Consider the following 19,352-nt stretch of genomic DNA (forward strand, 5'->3'; position numbering starts at 1 on the left):
ACTATATCTTACTAGCTGTGCCCACGACTTCTTCGACTTCTTCGATAGTTATTTTGGGCATCATTGAAGCATAAGGATGAATAATTTTTCCCGATGTTTTCCCCTTTTTTCATTATTTCTTTGCTCCTCATAGTTGCAGCTTGATATTATATAGCCTAAAGCCTTCCTCGATAAATGGTCTATTCAACGCCAAAATAATTTTTCAAATAGAACCAGTAGTTCCTGAGATTAGTGCGTTCAAACAAACAAACTCTTCAGCTTTATAATATTAGTATAGATTATCTGTACCGCCATCATCATCATCATCTCTTTTAGATAAATAAAAAATATCATATTTTAGATAAATTCTGACCAGGAATTTAAAAAAAAACATTCGGGCTTTGGCCAAAATCAAAGGAATCTCTGTGAGCCGATGTATTAAGACAAAGTTATTTATTAGTCTGCACCCTTTTTCTAATTTGATGATAAATATATATGTGATTCCTACCTACAGAGCTTCCCGCCACACATTGGCATTGGGACGCCAGAAGACTCGTTGCAGTCCTGTTTCGGTTTGGTTCCGAAACCACCACATAAAGACGTCATCAAGTATAATCTCAATGCGAATAAGGTATGTACCTTTATAAAAAATCAGCTATTCGCAATAGTAATAACTACTTAACAACTCCAAACTTTCGAGCCAATTACATACAAATGTCAGATGCCGACAACTTCATTTTGCAAACTCTTTGTGGACGCTGCAAGTTTAATTGAGACTGGCTACGGATTTAGATATCATGATGTAAATTATTTGATGGCGAAGGCAAAATCTCCGTCGCTAAAGCAGGAAATTTTTACTGTGGAGGTGCAATAAATTTATTTTAAATTGGCCCCGCTACGGCTTCTTAATGTTTAGTAGAAAGTGTAATAATGGCTTTACCAATACTTTAAGTTGCATATATATATGCCCACTATCATTAATACATAGATGATATTTCTTTTTATTTATTAAAGATGCAATATTCTTAAGTTGATACTTTAATTTAACTATGAACTAAAAACCCTAGCTTAGATAACTCCTGTTAGAAACACATTTTAATAAAATAAGTATATAACAAACCAGGAAGTTTTCTAGCAACTCTCTGATGCAAGCTGAAACTAAAGTATTCATAACTGCATCAGTATTATGCAGCTAATAAACAAGTATGCTGATCCTGCCACATTGTTTATTAACTTTGAAATTGTTCAGACTTCAAAGGGTAGAGACCAACAAGCTTAGCTATTTCTTGTTAGTCTTTCTAGATCTAAAGTGACTGAAGCGTACGGCAAATATTTCATAATCTCGAGAAGCAAATATTGCGAGAAAATAGCTCTCTTTGTAGATGTTAGAAATATACGCGAACGAGCAATTTTACTCAAATATTATCAATTGTTTTAAAAACATGGATATTAATTTTCATATAAAAACACAACGTCACGCGTGATTTGCTCATTCAGTGCTGTGAAAACGCTGCTGTCGAAAAGCGGACCCAAGCCCCGAAGCAAGGTGGCAAAGGGTGCAACTGGCAACAGCTGGGTTAAAGAGAGAATTCAATGCGGCAAAGAATAAAAAGATAAATAAAAAATACCTAATATAATACCTACCCTTACTCTCAGCAATGTACAGCATATTATAAATTAATTGCAGTACCTGCGCTACCTGTGCGAGCTTGACTGGATCCACCCCGAAGACAAAGGTCGCCAGTTCGTGCTGTCGTACAGCTTGGCCGATGGCACGATCAAGATCGGCGAGATTCCGCGCAGGAACTCCGGCATTAGGGAGGGCAAGTTCTTGAAGGCGATGCTCCTGCAGACGCCAGACTCGGACCCCAACTTCCCGACTTACTTCACGCCTGATAAATTTTATATAGGTATTTTTTTCTAATGGAAATGTTGAAAGGAGAAGTATCAAACAAATGTATCTTATATTGAACAAATCTGGAACATTCTGGAATAGGAGTTAATAAGCGGTTATCAAAACTCAAACTCTAAAGCGGCGAATTGGTTTACTGCCTTCCCCTCTTGGACATAGGCGTGATTCCTGCGCACGTAATAACTAAGTATTTTTTTAAATAATTGAAAAATACATACTTACAAAAGTGAAGAAAGCGGTAAAGTTCGTAAACAACTTACATACATACATACATATGATCACGTCTATATCCCTTGCGGGGTAGACAGAGCCAACAGTCTTGAAAAGACTGAATGGCCACGTTCAGCTATTTGGCTTAATGATAGAACCGAGATTCAAATAGTGACAGGTTGCTAGCCCATCGCCTAAAAGAGGAATCCTAAGTTTATAAGCCTATCCCTTAGTCGCCTTTTACGACATCCATGGGAAAGAGATGGAGTGGTCCTATTCTTTTTTGTAATAGTGCCGGGAACCACACGGCACTAGTAAACAACTTCTATGCACATAAAAATAATAAGCAGAACCTATGTAATTTTGTTGCTTGTGTTTATCATTATCGATGTTTACTGGGTACATAATAAATAAATGAACAGATTAAATCTAAATTAAGTCAGCGATTTAATAAAACCAAATAAATTCTTATTTATAGGAGCTATTGTGCCGGTATTCAAGCACCGCTTCAAGATCACCGGCTGCGACCTGTTCGTGTACCGTTACATGAGCGCCAATCCAGAAAAGTTCCCGCAGGAGGTCATCGACAACGTGAGGAACTACCACATGCGTGAGGGCAACTTGAAGGACGAACTGCAGGTAAACATTACATCCGCCGTTATTACGAGATTTAGTGATAATAATGGCCTTTTAGTCTTTGCGAGACTGTTGGTTTTGTCTACCCCGTAAGATATAGAGACGTTGTTATGTGTAGGTATGTTTGAACAATATAAATTTAGATGAAGACGTATGATTTGCAGTGTGCAAATGTTGCTGTTAGATGTGCATAAAAAATATATAGTACCAAACAGCATAGATTTGGTTTGTGTAAGGATGGAATGGCTGGTATATTGTGTTGTGCCTACAATAAGATTTTGCTTTTCCACATTTCCGTTACTAGCTACCTCAGCCGACCAATATAATCAATCATATGTATCACAGCAATTTATCAATGCAGAATATTTGATTTACGTTACACAGGTCACATTTGGTTCACAAATGTGTGAATGAACGAGCTACAACGAAACGTAAAATCATGGCATGACTTTGCAACTTTAATACTCAAACCCATGTATACCTAATATTTCAAATCCTTTAGTTACATACCTATGACAATATCAATCTCTATAAACTCATATAGATAACGTTTTTCCTATCTTGTCAGATGCATACCTATATCATCGTCACTCATATTATGATCATGAATAAGACTACACCTTTCACGAATAATTTCTTCTTGTATTGACCATTTGATATTCAACCAAAGGTCACGGTCAGTTTCAAACGAAAAAACTGTTTCGTTGCTTATCATTTTAATATAATTTATTACTCATATTATTGTCATTCCAGCAAGCTATCCGTGAAGAGCAAGCGGCAGAGGTTCGGTCCCAGTTGGCTAAGATTGGACAAGCGGCTGTGGCCGAGCCCAACGCGATGGAGCGGTGCCTCACCGCGCTCAACGTGGTGGAAGGCAGCGCCACGCCCCCTAGGCCCCCCACTCCGCCCATGACTACAGACGTGATCAACTATGATGACTCTTTGAGAGTGACGAGGCAGAGGTATCATAATAAGTACTAACTTACTTGTCTCATCTATTCCACCAAATGATCGTTTGATGACTATTGCCAGTGGTTTCTGTGAACTCCTGAATATTCTTGATCTTTAGATTCTTATTGTTTTTTTTTTTTTCATTTGATGTCGCGTTATGGCTAACATACTACTACATAAGTGGTACTACATGGTGGTACTATATAACCTATCATATTTGACGAACAATTACAAAAAGTAGAAACTGAAAACTGTTACTTCCAGTCACTTCACTTTAATTGTTTTCATTTAAGTATTATAAAATGATATAAATCCAATACATAAAGATATTTACATCCTAATAAGTAAAAATAATTAGGTACATTGATTTAAAAAAAGAATACAAGGTATTCATCATCACAACCAGGGGTGTATTTACCCTAGGGCCAGAAGGGCTATAGCCCGGGGCGGCAGGCCGCGAGGGGCGGCCCAGGGCTTTGGTTTGGAAGTTTGAAAAAATAAAAAAAATATTTTCAGACTTAAGCCTAGAACGCCCCTGAGCCACCCAGGAAAGGGCAGCACCTCTCACTTATCATTTGCAACATATGAAAAAATTATTAAAATTATGGCTGACAAAGTTACCGAAACAATAATTGAGCAACTACAAAAAGCCAAATACTTTTCTTTTAGTGTTGATTCTACTCCGGACATAACCCATGAAGATCAACTTTCTTTAATTGTGCGATTTGTTCAAGATAATGCAGAACCAGTTGAACGTTTCCTTTGCTTTCTGCCAAATACTGGTCACAAAGCAGAAGACATGTTGCAAGCAATTTTGAAGACTTTTGACAAACTAAATATCGATATTGCCAATTGTAGAGGTCAGTCTTATGATAATGCAAGCAACATGTCGGGGCAGTATAACGTCCTGCAGGCAAAGATTAAAGAAAAATGCCAGTATGCAACATATATACCTTGCGCCGCACATTCCTTAAATTTGATCGGATCCTCAGCAGCTGAGTGTTGCCCAGAAGCTACAAAGTTTTTTGGAGTACTGCAAAATCTGTACGTATTTTTTACAGGATCAACGGAACGTACAAAAATATTGCAAACATTTTTAACGGAACCTGAAAATGTAACCGTTAAAAGTTTGTCACATACGCGGTGGTCGGCAAGAGATGATGCTTGCTCGAGCCTGAATAAAAATTGGTAACAAATAATTAAAGCTCTGGAAGCAATAAAAAGTAACTCTTCGCAACAAAAAGCCTTAATCAAAAATGAAGCTACAGGTTTATTGGCTCAACTGAATTCCTTAGAAACAGCGATATTATCGGAATTCTGGGGATCAGTTCTAAAACAATTTAATACCGTTTCTAAAGTTTTGCAAGGTGTGGACACAAACGTTGAGGTAGTCTCCAACCTTTACGATTCCCTGATTACTTTTGTGAAAAATCAACGCGAATTATTCGATGCATTTGAAAAAGCTGGAAAAGAAAAGTGTACTGAAGATTACAAAGATAGTCGGAAAAGGATAACAAAAAGAAAAAAACGAGACGATGAGCAACGCGAAGGAGAAGTAATTTTACAAGGACGGGACTATTTCAAAGTGAATACTTTTTTGCCAATATGCGACCAATTGTTGGGCGAGTTAAGGAGGCGTAAAACATCCTATGACGCTGTAACCGCAAAATTTGCATTTCTATCCAATTTAAGTACACTATCTGAGGCGGAAATTAAATTGAACGCATTATCACTCCAAAAGTCTTATCCTACTGATCTTGCGGATGATTTAAAGGATGAATGCATACTATTAAAGAATTTTTTGCCGTCTCAGGGACAAGAAACTGAAACAAGTTTACGCGAACTAAACTTATTAATTAATAAAAAGGATCTGAAAGTGGCGTTTCCTTACATTGAAATTGCGTTGCGCATATTTCTTTGTACTGCAGTAACGAATTGTAGTGCAGAACGCTCATTTTCGGTACTCAAACGGTTAAAAAACTATTTAAGATCGCGTCTTATCGAAGAACGGCTTAATAATTTGGCAATTTTGAACATCGAAGCCGATTTAACAAATAAAATTGATTATGACGATGTAATAAACGAATTTGTCAAAAATTTTGTCCACAGAAAAAAAATGTAAAATATAAAATCGATAACTTTTTTTTTGTTTTCTTTCATTCCTTGATGGGGCGGAAAGCTGCAGGAGCCCGGAGCGCGCAATCTTAAAATACGCCCCTGATCACAACACATAATCAGGTCAACACAACATAAAATTGAGTCTGCTAGAACACACGTAAAAATTAAAATGAATTTAGCTGCAAAATACCTTGTTTCGTTAGATTCACAAATATTAGCATAGCGCAAAGCGAGACTGTTGACAAAGTAGATGCTCAGCTTTTGGTACAAAGCTACGTTACGTCCATTTGGTTTAAGTATGTATTATCCCGCAGGCGAAAAGTTCCGTTTTGTTATTTAATCCTTTTATCCTCACAGCGCAGCCTCAAAGGGATGTAGGTATATTACTATAGCCAAAAAGAATTAGGATATTCACAAGGACCAACCAAATCGAAAATTAAGCAATATATTTTCACAAACAGTGACAGTTATTTGTACAATGTTAAAAGTACTTAGGCAAACACACATATAATAACTTATTTATCCGTAACGTCTATTACAAAACCAATTCAAACACAAATACAGTTTCGAATGATTGAAAGACCACATTCAGCTGTTTTGTGAAATTTAATAATAGAATTGAGATTCAAACAGGGACAGCCCATCTTCTAAAAAAAGGATTCCATGTTCATGGTTTTTCATTCCCCGTCCTGACAGGGAATGAAAAAGAAAAAGACGTGATTATGTGGTATGTATGTAGGTATTTAGTAAAATAAGTAAATCACGCATAGCGCACACTTCTATTCACACAGCAAACCAACCTGTGAGGAGATAGCTCCCCTAAAGGGTATCCTCAAGTCCGGCGAGGCCCGGGATGATCACCAAAAGGTGGTCTGCTTCAGCGGGCCCGCGACGGACGAGCACAGAGAGGCTCCTGCCACCAGGCGCACGTACCCGCCGGGCCAGCAGCCACACTTTGACGATTCCGAAGACTTCTGCGAGAACCTTAAAGAGCCGGTAAGTGATGATGTAGATCATGAAGGAATAGAGAGCATAAGATTGTAAGAAAATGAAGTACTTAGTTATAGAGTTCCTTTGATTATTTCAAATTGTTTTATGAAACTAACCTATATTGTGCAATATTGTATTATAAAACCTGTAACGTAGTCCCACATTAATCTTATTGCTGATAAAAAAAAACCTTTTATTTCGTTAACTATGTAGGTATTTGACTAAATGACAAAGATTCAAATGAATAAATAGTTAGTAATTTTTGTTGCCTTGAAGTAAGTATGTAGTCGTGAAAAAGTGCCTTAAAAATATTTTGTATCTACATATAATAATCATTTATCCTTTTTTATCAAGTAAATCAACTAATATAGGTATACCAAACAGTGTTTAAGATAAAATTTCAAATATCTTAGTTAAAGTATAAAGGCATTGTTCTACCCGGCAGGGAAATCTTGCTTAACTTATCTAAGATTCGTTACTCACTAAATATTAACAATGATGTTATTATTAAATAATGTGGCTTCTTTAGTAAGGCACAGTTCCTGTTGGAATTAAAATATAATAATGTAGCTTTCAACTGCTAATTTAAAACTGTATTAAGGTAAACATTAATGCTAAGCTTTCTTTGCCACCATGAGAAAAAAGAAATTTCAATTTCATTAAAGAAAACAAATCATATCAACTGTGTACACCTAAATTAAATTTAAATTGTAGTACCTATTAAAATTTAATGTAAGTAATTGGTAAGTGGTAATTGGTAGTAATAAGTTTCTATGAGCGATAGGAAGAATATTTTTTTCCTATCCCTTTAAAAATGTTATAAGTATAAAGTATTATAAATTTTCGCTTTATAAAATGTATTAAGTTCATAATACAAAAACTGTAACAACTTATTTAAGATTGACAAAAAGAAAGAAAGCACTCAATACTTAGATAAGCCTAGATATTGTTATAAAGTATTTATAAGTGATAGTCATATGTGCTCGAGCACATGGACCAAAATGGTTGTGATACAATATCAAGTAAAAATATATAAAATAATAAATAAGTACGTACTGAAACCGTATTTTTTTCGAACACTTACAGATTATTCTTTCTGAACAGGTACAGTATAAGTAGGTACAGTCAGACCCCTTAAAGCAGAAATACCTTCTCACCTACCTACTTTAGTCATATCATATAATCACGTCTATATCCTCTGCGGGACAGACAGAGCTTGCAGTAATCAAGACTAAAAGGCCACGCTCAGCTGCTTGGCCCATTGATAGAATTGAGATCAACAGATTAGTTTCAACAATAATGGAGATATTTGCTGATGGTTATTATTAGCCGCCGACTTGAATGATTTACTAACTAGCCATAGCATGTAGATCATAAGCGTAGATACCTACTCAATTCTCTTACATTGTTGCTGGCCAATTAATGAAGATCTAGAACTACTTAGATGTCGTGTTGGTAGATATAGTAGATGATAAAAAATTATCAAATTAGTTGGTAATGATTAGGTTTATCAAATAGAATTAGAATATTTTTATTCATACATTTCATGTTCTAAATCTGTGCATAATTTATTTTCTATAAGGGAATGGATTATTTATCCATCAAAAAATGTTGTGTAGGGCTCACGGCGATGATCTTGATGAAATCGGTACATTTAAGCAATTTGAGGTGTAACTATGGTCTAAAAAGATTAGGTTCTCCAGCAATGGTTGCGGTTTACCCAATTCAGGATTGTGATCGTATGCGTACTACGGGTTTCCCTCCAGAGAGAGGGGGACGCAACCGAGCATTAGATGGATGACGAAGAGACACTCCATAGTCGCTTGATTTACACACGTCAGAAATCGATCGATCGATTCGATCGTTTACATGACTCTTTATTTTAGAGTTCTCTCTAAATTAATCCTGTAGGATTGGCGTGAACGCGCTGAGCGTCGAGCCAGAGACGAGTGTCCATACGAGATGATCCCGAGTGCACAAGCGGCTTCAGCGGCTACTGAAGAGGGCGCTGATAAGCCGCAACTCCCAGGGTACTTGGGCACATATGGTGTTGACTGCAAGCAGGTAAATGCTTCGTTCATTGTGCTTTTAACAGAGCTTTTACCCCTTCGGACGACATCGAAACTGCTGATTTGTAACTAGTTGAGGTTATATGCCGTGTGGTTCCCGGCAATTTAGTATTGGACAACTCCATATTTTTCACATTGATGTCGTAAAAGGCTATTAAGGGATCGGCTAATGAACTTGGGATTCTTCTTACAGGCGAAGGGCTAGCAACCTGTCAGTATTTGAATCTCAATTCCATGGGCTTTCAGTCTTTTCTTAACTGTTAACTCTGTCTACCCCGCAAGAAATATAGACGTGATTAAATGGATATTGAAGAGAAAACTGTACACACCTTTTTTCTGAATTCGATCAGATTTCAAATCAAGAATCAAATTTCACCGGTTACGAGGACATGTATGTTACAAGGGACAAAGATTTTTTCTTTATAACCCAATTAAACGAAGTTCCACGGAATACGAGTCCGGTTTCTGACGGAAATAAAGGCCCTTTTTACGTGGATTGCCACAAATTTCACCTTATTCTACCCAGAAAAACAACATGAATTTTCTGTTGGTAGGAAAACAGCGCATATGTTGCTGGACACTAATAAATTTCCTCATTTATTGATCTCCAAGTCACATTATTATCGTAAATTTTTTTTTATTTAATTTCCTTACCCATAGACACCAGAATACATGCGCTTTGCTCCTGACGCGTACGATCGCGTGAAGGCGCTCCGTCGAGACGTGCCGGAGATATCGCCGGCGGCAATCCGCGTCTCAGAATATCCTCCTCTTCCACAACCAGAAGTAGAAACCTGTCTTAACTCCCCGCCAGAAGCCACAGGACCTTGTGCGCCGAGGAAGGAAGAAGACGTGGCCTTCGCGTGCCCCCATGTGGAACCTAAACTACCTTGTTGTGACCCGGATAAGAGAGACAAGTGACGGTGATGTCAGAACTTTTATACAACAAATTTTTTTAATAAAGTTTTAAAGTTATTTCATCTATGATTGTTTCCTTTTTTGGTGTAATAACTAGCTGTTCCTTTGACTTCGTGCACGGACAAAGGAAGATAGTCACAATTTTTCACATTGTATGTTAGTTTTGTCACTACAATTTATAAAGTGAATGTCCCCTATTTTCTTTGTCTATATGTATGCGCTAATCGCAGAAAGATGTGGACGGATTTGTTCCTGTTTAAAATGTTGGAAAAAGGGTTTTCTTAGAAAGTTTTATTTTGCCGGGGTAAGTAGCGCGAGTAAGATACGAGTACAACACTACAAAACTTTTGGATGATAACACATAACTAATTTTGAAGCCGAATCCCAGTACTTTTTATTAAATAACTATTTTGGCATTCTTCTCAGTTTAGATATTAAATAAAGGGATTTTTTTATATATATTAGGAAATATTTAAACTGGTCAAAGAATAGAATCTTTGTTAAATTGCAAAAGAGGCACCTCATCTGGATCATTAAAACGGATAACAATTTGTTTATGTTAGTCAAGGTAAATGCTAATTGCCTATAGGTGGACTTCGGCCAGCGTCGGCAAGCGTCAGTGTCATATAATGGCTTGCCGATCTCAACATACTAAGTACCTATTATTGCTCTTAAACCTTTAATGCACGCATAAAAAATGCAAAAGGACAATACAAAGTAATTACTAAGTACTTCATTTTTAGGGTTCCTTACCTAAAAGGTAAAAACGGTACCCTTATTATTGTCTGTCTGCCCGTCCGTCCATCTGACACCAGGCTATATCTCATAAACCGTGAAAGCTGAAATTTTCAGTAATTATATATTTCCGTTGCCGCTATAAGTAATATAATAAAATTAAAATGAAAATATTAAGGACTTCAACTGTAACAGATAAACCCTTAAAATATTCATAAAATATTTAGCTGTATGTTACCCTTCAAAATAAGTTATTAAATAAAAAAAGTAATTATTTAATCCATACAACAAACGAAATTTTTTATAAATAATGGTACCGAACTCTTCGTGCGCGAGTCCTGTTTCGTATTTTTTTTAATCTATACGAGTACACATTTGGGAATTTAAAACAAAAACTAATAAACACATACAAAATGATTTATTACATACAAATACTTTAACAAAATATTTACAATAAAATTTACACATATTCATGAATTAGGCTTAATATTTTGCAACTTTATATTTATAGGAATGTAACTTTACATAGGGTGATTTGAAACGGAATTTAAAAATAAAAGAGGAAAGATTTGGATGGAATATTAAGTTCCTCTGAGTATGGAAAGCAAATTTAAGTATAAAAATTAGGGCTTCGAAGAAAAAACCACATTATAAACGAAGCAGGTAAAAATAAAAACTTCTATACCTTTATCCATTTTAAGCTGTTGATATTTTATAGAAATATATATACGGAGGTCAGATGCTAGTTACAATACAAATATATTTTATTCAGAATATTCGTGTAAAAACCTGGTCCGCACAATCTAGGTTCCATTTTCAAGGGGCTTACCCTGGGCTCCTCTCCAGAGAGGTGAGGATCTAAACGAGATTATACCCAGGAGGAAAAAGAAGATATTCCATACAATTATATTATATATATCATTGTGCTGGCTATACTTACATTGGCATAGGGTTGCCATAATCTATTGTTATTTTTCACTTGTCTTTGTCTGAAGCTTTTGACGACTTTAGGTCGTAAGGGCGAACAAAATATTTTGACATTCCAATGTCACTTTTAAATAGGCCTACTCCATGTACTTACCCTTAAGGTCTTTTAAATCAAGGGAATAAGCACTTTTGCGTATCACAATCAATGTGCTAGGCAGGCTGTGCTAGGACAGAAGTTGCTGCAGGAATATAAATGAACAGCAGGTTTGAAACGGGGACAAGTCAAGTGAAAAATAACAAAAGATTATGGCAACTCTATGCCAATGTAAGAATAGCCAGCACAAAAATCTTGTATTTTTTAAACCCTTACCACAGAATTCGGAATAATATAAGACTAGAAGTGATAAATACTGGTGACATCAAAACTGATGATTGTCATGCAACACGGCGATACATCATTCCTATAGTTTCAAGCAAAATAATAGGATTTCTATTGTCTTAGGTTATTCCGATTTATCTGCCCTTTACATATTTATATATAATAATATTGTCAAATACGCGCACATAGTTCATTTATATAAATCATTAGTTATTGATGACAGTTACTACGTCAAGTAAATAATTACCAAGACGATTACCGTTATAGTCACGAACATTCCGCCGAACAACACGTACTTGTCCTGCGCCACTCGCCGTTCTATCAAAGAAATAGTAGCATTCGAAAGACCCAGAGTATTTGCTAGGTCAATCAGGCGCCTGTGAGCTCCCTTTAGGGTTTCCCTGTTGCTCTTAAGCGTATCCAGAATGCTGGATCCTGGAAAATGACGTTTATATATCAATAAATATATACAGCTGCACTAGCATCGCATACATATCGACGTTTACCCGTGGGCCCCTGCTTTGCGTATCACTTGGCTTGTTAGCTTTGAATCTCGAGTTCTACTAAAGAGAAAAGGTACATAAATATGACACCTAACATTCCGTACAGAAGTTTTAATATTTTTGCGGTCAGCCGCTTCGCTGAAACCAGCCAGCCTTGGAAACGTTTGATTAATAGATTTCATTTATAGATAGTCATTTTGCAGTAATATTTAAACGAGTTTCACATACGCAAGCATAGATCTAAATAGACCACACTTATGATGTTTTTTTCGTGTCAAAATTACTTCTACAGAACTATATCCTACAAGATCTAGCAGATCTACAGTGGTCGTCATTAACCAAAGTACAGAGTATCCTACTACTATTATAAAGGCGAAAGTTTGTATGGATGTATGGATGTTTGTTACTCTTTCACGCAAAAACTACTGAACCAATTACCATGAAATTTGGTATGTAGGTAGCTGAAGACCCAGAATAACACATAGGCTACTTTTTATCCCAGAGTTCCCGCGGGATTGATAGGGTTTCCATGCGGACGAAGTCGCGGGCGGCCTCTAGTATTCTATATAAAATTATATTTAAATTACACTAATATATCATTTAAAAATATATCATTTAAATTACACCAATTTATTTTTGATAGCTAAAAAGATAATTTATATTATATCAAACCTGAAATTAATGATTTTTATTAATTTTATTTGAAATCTGCTAAAAAGAAATGTCGAAATAAATTTTCTTCTTTATTTCGCCTTGTTGACATTACAGTTAAAAAAAATACATTGACAATCTCGGTTTTCATATTAAATACCTATGGGTGAACTGGCGGTATCTACCTCGATCTAAGTCTATACTGTTTCATTATTTCAGGTCGTCAGCTAAATGAATCCTCTGTGTGAATGTCACGTGTAATTATATTACCAACGCAATTAAAGCGTTTTCAATAGTAATCGCGTGACTAGCCGTTCAGCTACTGTGAGGATTTCCATAACACTAATGCGAGAGTAACAATTTGTCTGTAACTTTTTTCATTTCAATGCAATGCGTGGACATGGTCATCTTTGCCCACGTAATATTTTGACAAATTTAAGTATAGAGAGAGATATTATATCAGGAAATATAGTGACTGTTTTCAAAAGCATAATGTACTTTTAGAAACACTTCTAGGAAGGCTTATTCAGCTTCCAGTGACCTATTTACACGAGCTATTTTTGTGCGGTTTGTTTGCTTTTTGATTATTCAAATTATATAAGAATCAGTTAATTACATGTTATTTATACAAATAATCATATTTTAAAAATATTGTGTCAAACTAGTAACTTTTAACAGCCCAACAGCTAAGTAGTTTTTATACTTACTGTGTAAAATTATGTCTAACGAATCTATGTAGTTAATACTATATACGGGATAAAAAAGATATATACATACATGATAAAGGATTTTTTGATTTATAATTATTTTTTTTTTCGTATGTACCTACTAAATTACTGAGGATACCCAAACGTGTAACACGAGTTAAACGTTTGTATGTTAATACCTACCTACCTACAATTTGTTCTTGTGCAGTTATTGTCTTGTCAAGTACCTACACATATTAACACACAGATTAACAGTAAACAAAATTAATTTACCATGGTGTACGTTAATTAGCATTCCAAGACAATACTTTAACCAAGGCAAATTGATTTGCATACTTGTCTCGATTAGCCAATGCGATAAAAGACGGAAAGAAATATTAAGGAAGCCTAATTAATATAATGTTTCCATAAAGTGTATTACCCCATATGTATTTCGATCTATTCTCGCACGACCACTGTTCACAATAAGACCTGTGCCGCGATTCTCGTGTTCATTATCAATAACAAACAAATATTGTCGGTTCACACAAAAGGCAAACAAGTATGAGTTACTGTGATTACTTTGATCGTGAACTTTACCTTGATGGTGAGGTCACCATGTGTCATGGATAATAATCTACATACCTGTGCTCATTAATGGTGTGCAAATTGTGTAGTGAAAAGTTAAAAAATGTGGTGAGTATTTTAATATAAATAAGTACAATTTTATTGCTGTTATTAAAATAATACGTCGCCTGCAGCGTATACAACACTAGGCTTCGTATGCTTAATATCTTAATACAAAAATTGTGCTCAAATCTATGGCACGAATAAAAAAATTAAAAAACATTCCAAGTCTGGCAACATAACCGCAGCAGCAGTCTCACCAACATAATAAGGTGAATGTTGTGGTCAAAAAAAAAAGAAATAGATACATATTTCTTAATTTTTTTTACCAACTTACCTCTACCGACCCTAATTCGACTGGATTGATGATATCCATACTTAACTTTTAAACAACGCAATTACAAATTGTTAACTATAATGCATGCGTAATTTACTACTTATTAAAAATTGCGAGTTCGACAGTCAAACAGGAAACCGCACACGCTCAGCGGACAGCTGATATAAAAATAAAGAACCAGTTTTGAAAATATGTTTACCGACATATCGGACGGTCGTATTTGCTTTATTCTTTACAGCATTTGCTCTTTTATATAAAACGGTACCAAGTTGAGTTTATAAATACAAATGGGTTGAAATTTTTCTTTTGATGGATTAAAAATAAATGCAATGGAAACAAAACTTAATGCACAGATATAGAAATTACTTAAACGACTACCGAGAAAAAAAATATGACAAATGAGCTCTTGTAATATGTACGCATTTGAATGAATTTCTTTTGGTTCTATAGTACATAGAACCAAAAGAAATTCATAGTAATGTATCTATAAACTTAGCCAAATGTATTAAAAAACAGCAGCGACGTTATGAATCTCAAGGAGACCCAAATACATTAATCTGCTCCTGGTGGTAGTTCAAACATTTTTATACCATAGTGATTGAAGTGGAATTGGCATAGGTATTCATATGTGAACTTGGCCTTACAGTCTTTTCAAGACAGTTGGCTCTGTCTACCCCCCAAGGGATATAAAGTGATTATATAAGCAATAAAAAAAAGTATGTATACCCACCAGTATGTAGCATGTCATCAACATTCCTATGAGAATTGTGCAAAGAGTTTCTCTCCTGTGCCAAGAAATCCACATTAATTTCTGTATGATCGTGGCCAAACCTTCTGCTTAACAATTGTTCCCGGTCTAAACGTTCCTGCTCCCTCCTTTTCCTCTTATTTTGCGAATTTGTTAATGCAGCCTATTAAATAAATACTTCACATTAAGTTCAACTTTCTTTATTTCTTTAGTATTACTCTTCATTATCTTCCAAAACCTCTGTAGAATTTAAAAAATAAAAGAGGATACTGACTAATTGACTAGAGATCAAAGGATTTGGAATGTGGCATATAGGTTCCTTATGACAATGTGGCCTAGAGTTGCAGCACTAAGAATGGAGGATTCTTAATTTGACACAAGCAGAGCCACAGGTGTTCTCTAGTTTACATACATCATAGAAAAGATTGATTGTGTTTAAATAAACTCAAAAATTCTGGTCTGATTATAATAATACTAGCTGTGCTCACGACTTCGTCTGCGTGGAATAGTTATTTTGGGCATAATTAAAGCCCTCAACAATGGATAATTTTCCCCATTTTTTTCACATTTTCCATTATTTCTTTGCTCCTTATAGTTATTATAGCCTAAAGCCCTCCCCGAGAAATGGTCTATTCAACGAAAAATAATTTTTCAATTCAATACCAGTAGTTCCTGAGATTAGTGCTTCAAACAAACAAACTCTTCAGCTTTATAATATTAGTATAGATAAAGTACATTACAGAAGTAGACTATACCTTCTGGGGTGGCATGTGCACAGGAAGAACCCTGGGTATATGTTGTAAGAAAATAAATAGGATGTATTAACATGTGGAATTGTGGACATCTACCATGCTATACACCATATCCATGAATGAAATTTAAAATAATATGCTTGAAGTTACCTGTATATGTTTATTGTCATATTTTAACTGGTCTACTCTCATTTTTGCCATTGGTCTTTGATTTATTGGTGTTTTATATACATAAATATCCAACTTCTCACAATTTCTGCAACAAATACCAAAGATTGCTTTGTTAGCAACATACATACCCACATGTAATCAGGTCTTTATGCCTTGTAAGGTAGACAGAGTCAACAATCAGCAACAACTACTTTATTATTAAACCTTAACATCTAGCACTGACTTGGTAAAGTGGGTTCTAACTTATTTATTTATTTAAAACTTAATTGCACAAAAAAAATGTACAAAAGGCAGACTTAATGCTGTTTGGCATTCTCTACCAGTCAACCAGCTGACCAAACAGAAAACTTTTAAGTTGGTGGTGCGATAAAGTGCACATGCATACTGAAAAATACATACATAAATACATACAAGATACATAATATACATTATAAATACATATACATACATAACATATTAAATTATTAGGATGACCCATTATTGATCTGCCGAAGAAAGGACCCATTCACAGCATGTTTCAACTCAGAGTGACTAGGAGTTCTCCTTATCATTTCGGGAAGAGCATTCCAGAGCCTTATATTAACAATATTAATTAATAACTTATATTCACATTCATGCAACTAATTTTTCACAGAAACAGTATAGAAAACTAATCCAATTGGATCAGATTCTCGAATTAACAGGGGTTTATGGAGGTCTCCTTTTGTTGTAGTTATAGACACTTATAATGTCAAGAAATTAATAAATCAATGTTTAAGTTAGATACAAATATATAACATATGGTAAAAGTATACCTTATTTTGTCGAAGCATAAAATACTTGGGTAACATCGCACTAAAATGTTTTTTCAACAAAATATTTTTCCTATCATAAAAGCAAAATGCGTATATATCAGGTATATTTTCATACTTACGAACTTATTGCATTAATTTTTGTCTGAATTGCATCTTCAGTTTCTTGACATCGGTCTGGGTCGTTTTCCAATTTAAGGAATAAATCGGAAGTCTCTTGGATAAGTTGACTCGTCTGATGATACAATGCTTCCATTTTCTTTAATACTTATATTCTCTTAAGATATTTAATGAAAATTGTTTTAAAATGTTAAAAGTTATTTCATTCCATCAAGTTTTATTTTATCAAAACATTATTTACCTACGTAAATAAAATTTGAATTGGCATTTTGACTTTGACGTTGACTGATGACGTAGCAATGGCATACAGAAACAGCTGACCACAAAACCAAAAATACCAGAAATGTGGCGTAGTTACTGTTCAATTGTTAAGACTCAGGTGTTAAGACACGTAAGTCTTAACATTGTCATACTGAGCGATCTAGGTAGTTAGCCGAGACTGTGTTAGAGGCGCGACGTCTAACGTGAAATATGTTTCATTATGTAATAATGTTTTTAAATATGTGGCTCCATTGTATTTATTTCAATTTGTACTGAAATTCCGTCGCAAAATTTGTCATTGCCACAAAATCAAATCTATTAAAGAAGTGCCGTATGGTTCCCGGCACCAATACAAAAAAGAATAGGACCACTCCATCTCTTTCCCATTGATGTCGTAAAAGGCGACTAAGGGATAGGCTTACAAACTTGAGATTCTTTTTTAGGCGATGGGCTAGCAACCTGTCACTATTTGAATCTCAATTCTATCATTAAGCCAAATAACTGAACGTGGCCATTCAGTCTTTTCAAGACTGGTGGCTCTGTCTACTCCGCAAGGAATATAGACGTGACCATATGTATGCATGTATGTATGTTAAAGAAATAAGTTTAGTTTCTACAAGCGTTCACGCATATAGGTATATATGAGTAACTCATCCGTCTCGGTGAGCCTGTTGTGAAAATTGACTCATCGACTCTGGTATTTCAGTCCTGACGAAGAACGGTGTTACTATTAGCACGAATGATTCACAATCGTCCCGGATGAGAGTTACCCATGCATAATAATTAGCTAAAAACGCAGTTTCATAAGAGCTAAGGCTATCTCAGGTTATTTATCACCCGTTCTCCGACTGATATACCTTTGTCCCATTCCTCCTAGACAATGCGCATGATGTATTCCGTGTAGGTGTTGAATAGTAATGGCGATAAGATGCATCCTTGTCGCACACCGGCCTCGGTCTTAAAGTTTCCAGAAAGGGTATGGTCCACTCATACCGTTGCAGTACCGTTTTCATATAGTCTCTTCAAAAGGACTTTTAGATGAGGTGGTAAACCCATTTCTGTAAGTGTCCAGAGATGTGTCCATATGACCGTGTCAAATGCTTTGCGGAAGTCTACAAAGCAGATGTCTCAATGATCAGACGCAATATAAGAATTTGTTCGCGAGTGCCTCTTCCCTTTACGAATCCGGCTTATTCGGGTGTAATTTACCTTGAGAGGTTGGCCAACAGTCTCGTATTAAGTATGTGGAGCATCACCTTACTTGCATGCGATGGATATGAGTCGGTCATTGTTGTATTTCTTGGTGGACCCTTTCTTGTGCAGCGGAATAAAAATGGATTGCGACCAGTCATCAGGCCATTATGCCAGTTTCTCATATTTTATTGCAGATAGTCAATAAGACATCGACTCCAGATTCTCCCATCGCCTTAAAGACCTCGATTAGGATTTCATCACATCCTATGGCTTTATTGAATTTGAGATGTTTAATTGTCGCTCGTATTTCATCCCACATGATGTCGGATTCACGGTCACGTATTTGGTAGGGAGCACATCTGAAGCTTGGTGTACAATTGCTGAAAAATAGTGATTGGCAATATTCCTTCCATACATTCACAATGTCCTTTATCTCCGTAACCGTCATCTCAACGGAGTCCTCATAGCCCACGTCTTGGGTTTGAATTGGCGTGTTATGTATCACACCTTAACATGGAGGTCTTTGGTTTGGTATTTATCAAAATGCTGTTCCAGTTCATCACACATCTTTCCCAGGTGGTCATTGCGGTCACGTCTGCAAGCCGCTTGTATGATAACTGACCTGGCATTAAGCTCAGTAATGCTAGCGCCACTGGCTTTAAGTTTTCGGCGCTCTTCGACCAATTG

At 35.7% G+C, this 19,352-nt stretch overlaps 3 protein-coding genes across 3 annotated transcripts in view; 2 read left to right on the forward strand and 1 right to left on the reverse strand.

Annotated features, from left to right (window-relative positions):
* The window catches only part of LOC106138393 (EF-hand domain-containing protein 1), a 33,277-nt gene extending 25,434 nt beyond the window's left edge, over window positions 1-7,843 (forward strand). Inside the window, exons 8-12 of the mRNA XM_060954498.1 lie at window positions 494-610; window positions 1,667-1,889; window positions 2,580-2,740; window positions 3,491-3,699; window positions 6,598-7,843. Coding sequence (XP_060810481.1) covers window positions 494-610; window positions 1,667-1,889; window positions 2,580-2,740; window positions 3,491-3,699; window positions 6,598-6,850 — 963 coding nt within the window. The 3' untranslated portion in view covers window positions 6,851-7,843. The remainder of the gene's footprint in view (window positions 1-493; window positions 611-1,666; window positions 1,890-2,579; window positions 2,741-3,490; window positions 3,700-6,597) is intronic.
* Window positions 7,844-10,919: 3,076 nt separating this feature from the next.
* On the reverse strand, window positions 10,920-17,465 carry LOC106138431 (probable Golgi SNAP receptor complex member 2). The gene is made up of 4 exons (XM_013339576.2): window positions 17,213-17,465; window positions 16,279-16,384; window positions 15,359-15,539; window positions 10,920-12,259 (listed from the first exon to the last, which is right to left on the reverse strand). The coding sequence occupies exons 1-4, from the start codon at window positions 17,344-17,346 to the stop codon at window positions 12,051-12,053; spliced, it is 630 nt and encodes a 209-aa protein (XP_013195030.2). The 5' UTR covers window positions 17,347-17,465; the 3' UTR covers window positions 10,920-12,050.
* The window catches only part of LOC106138395 (multiple C2 and transmembrane domain-containing protein), a 28,909-nt gene continuing 23,704 nt past the window's right edge, over window positions 14,148-19,352 (forward strand). The window contains exon 1 of the mRNA XM_060954590.1: window positions 14,148-14,360. Within this exon, the coding sequence (XP_060810573.1) occupies window positions 14,356-14,360 (5 nt within the window). The 5' untranslated portion in view covers window positions 14,148-14,355. The remainder of the gene's footprint in view (window positions 14,361-19,352) is intronic.

This window comes from Amyelois transitella, chromosome 4 (genome assembly GCF_032362555.1).
Source record: "Amyelois transitella isolate CPQ chromosome 4, ilAmyTran1.1, whole genome shotgun sequence".
NCBI classification, from domain to species: Eukaryota; Metazoa; Arthropoda; class Insecta; order Lepidoptera; family Pyralidae; genus Amyelois; species Amyelois transitella.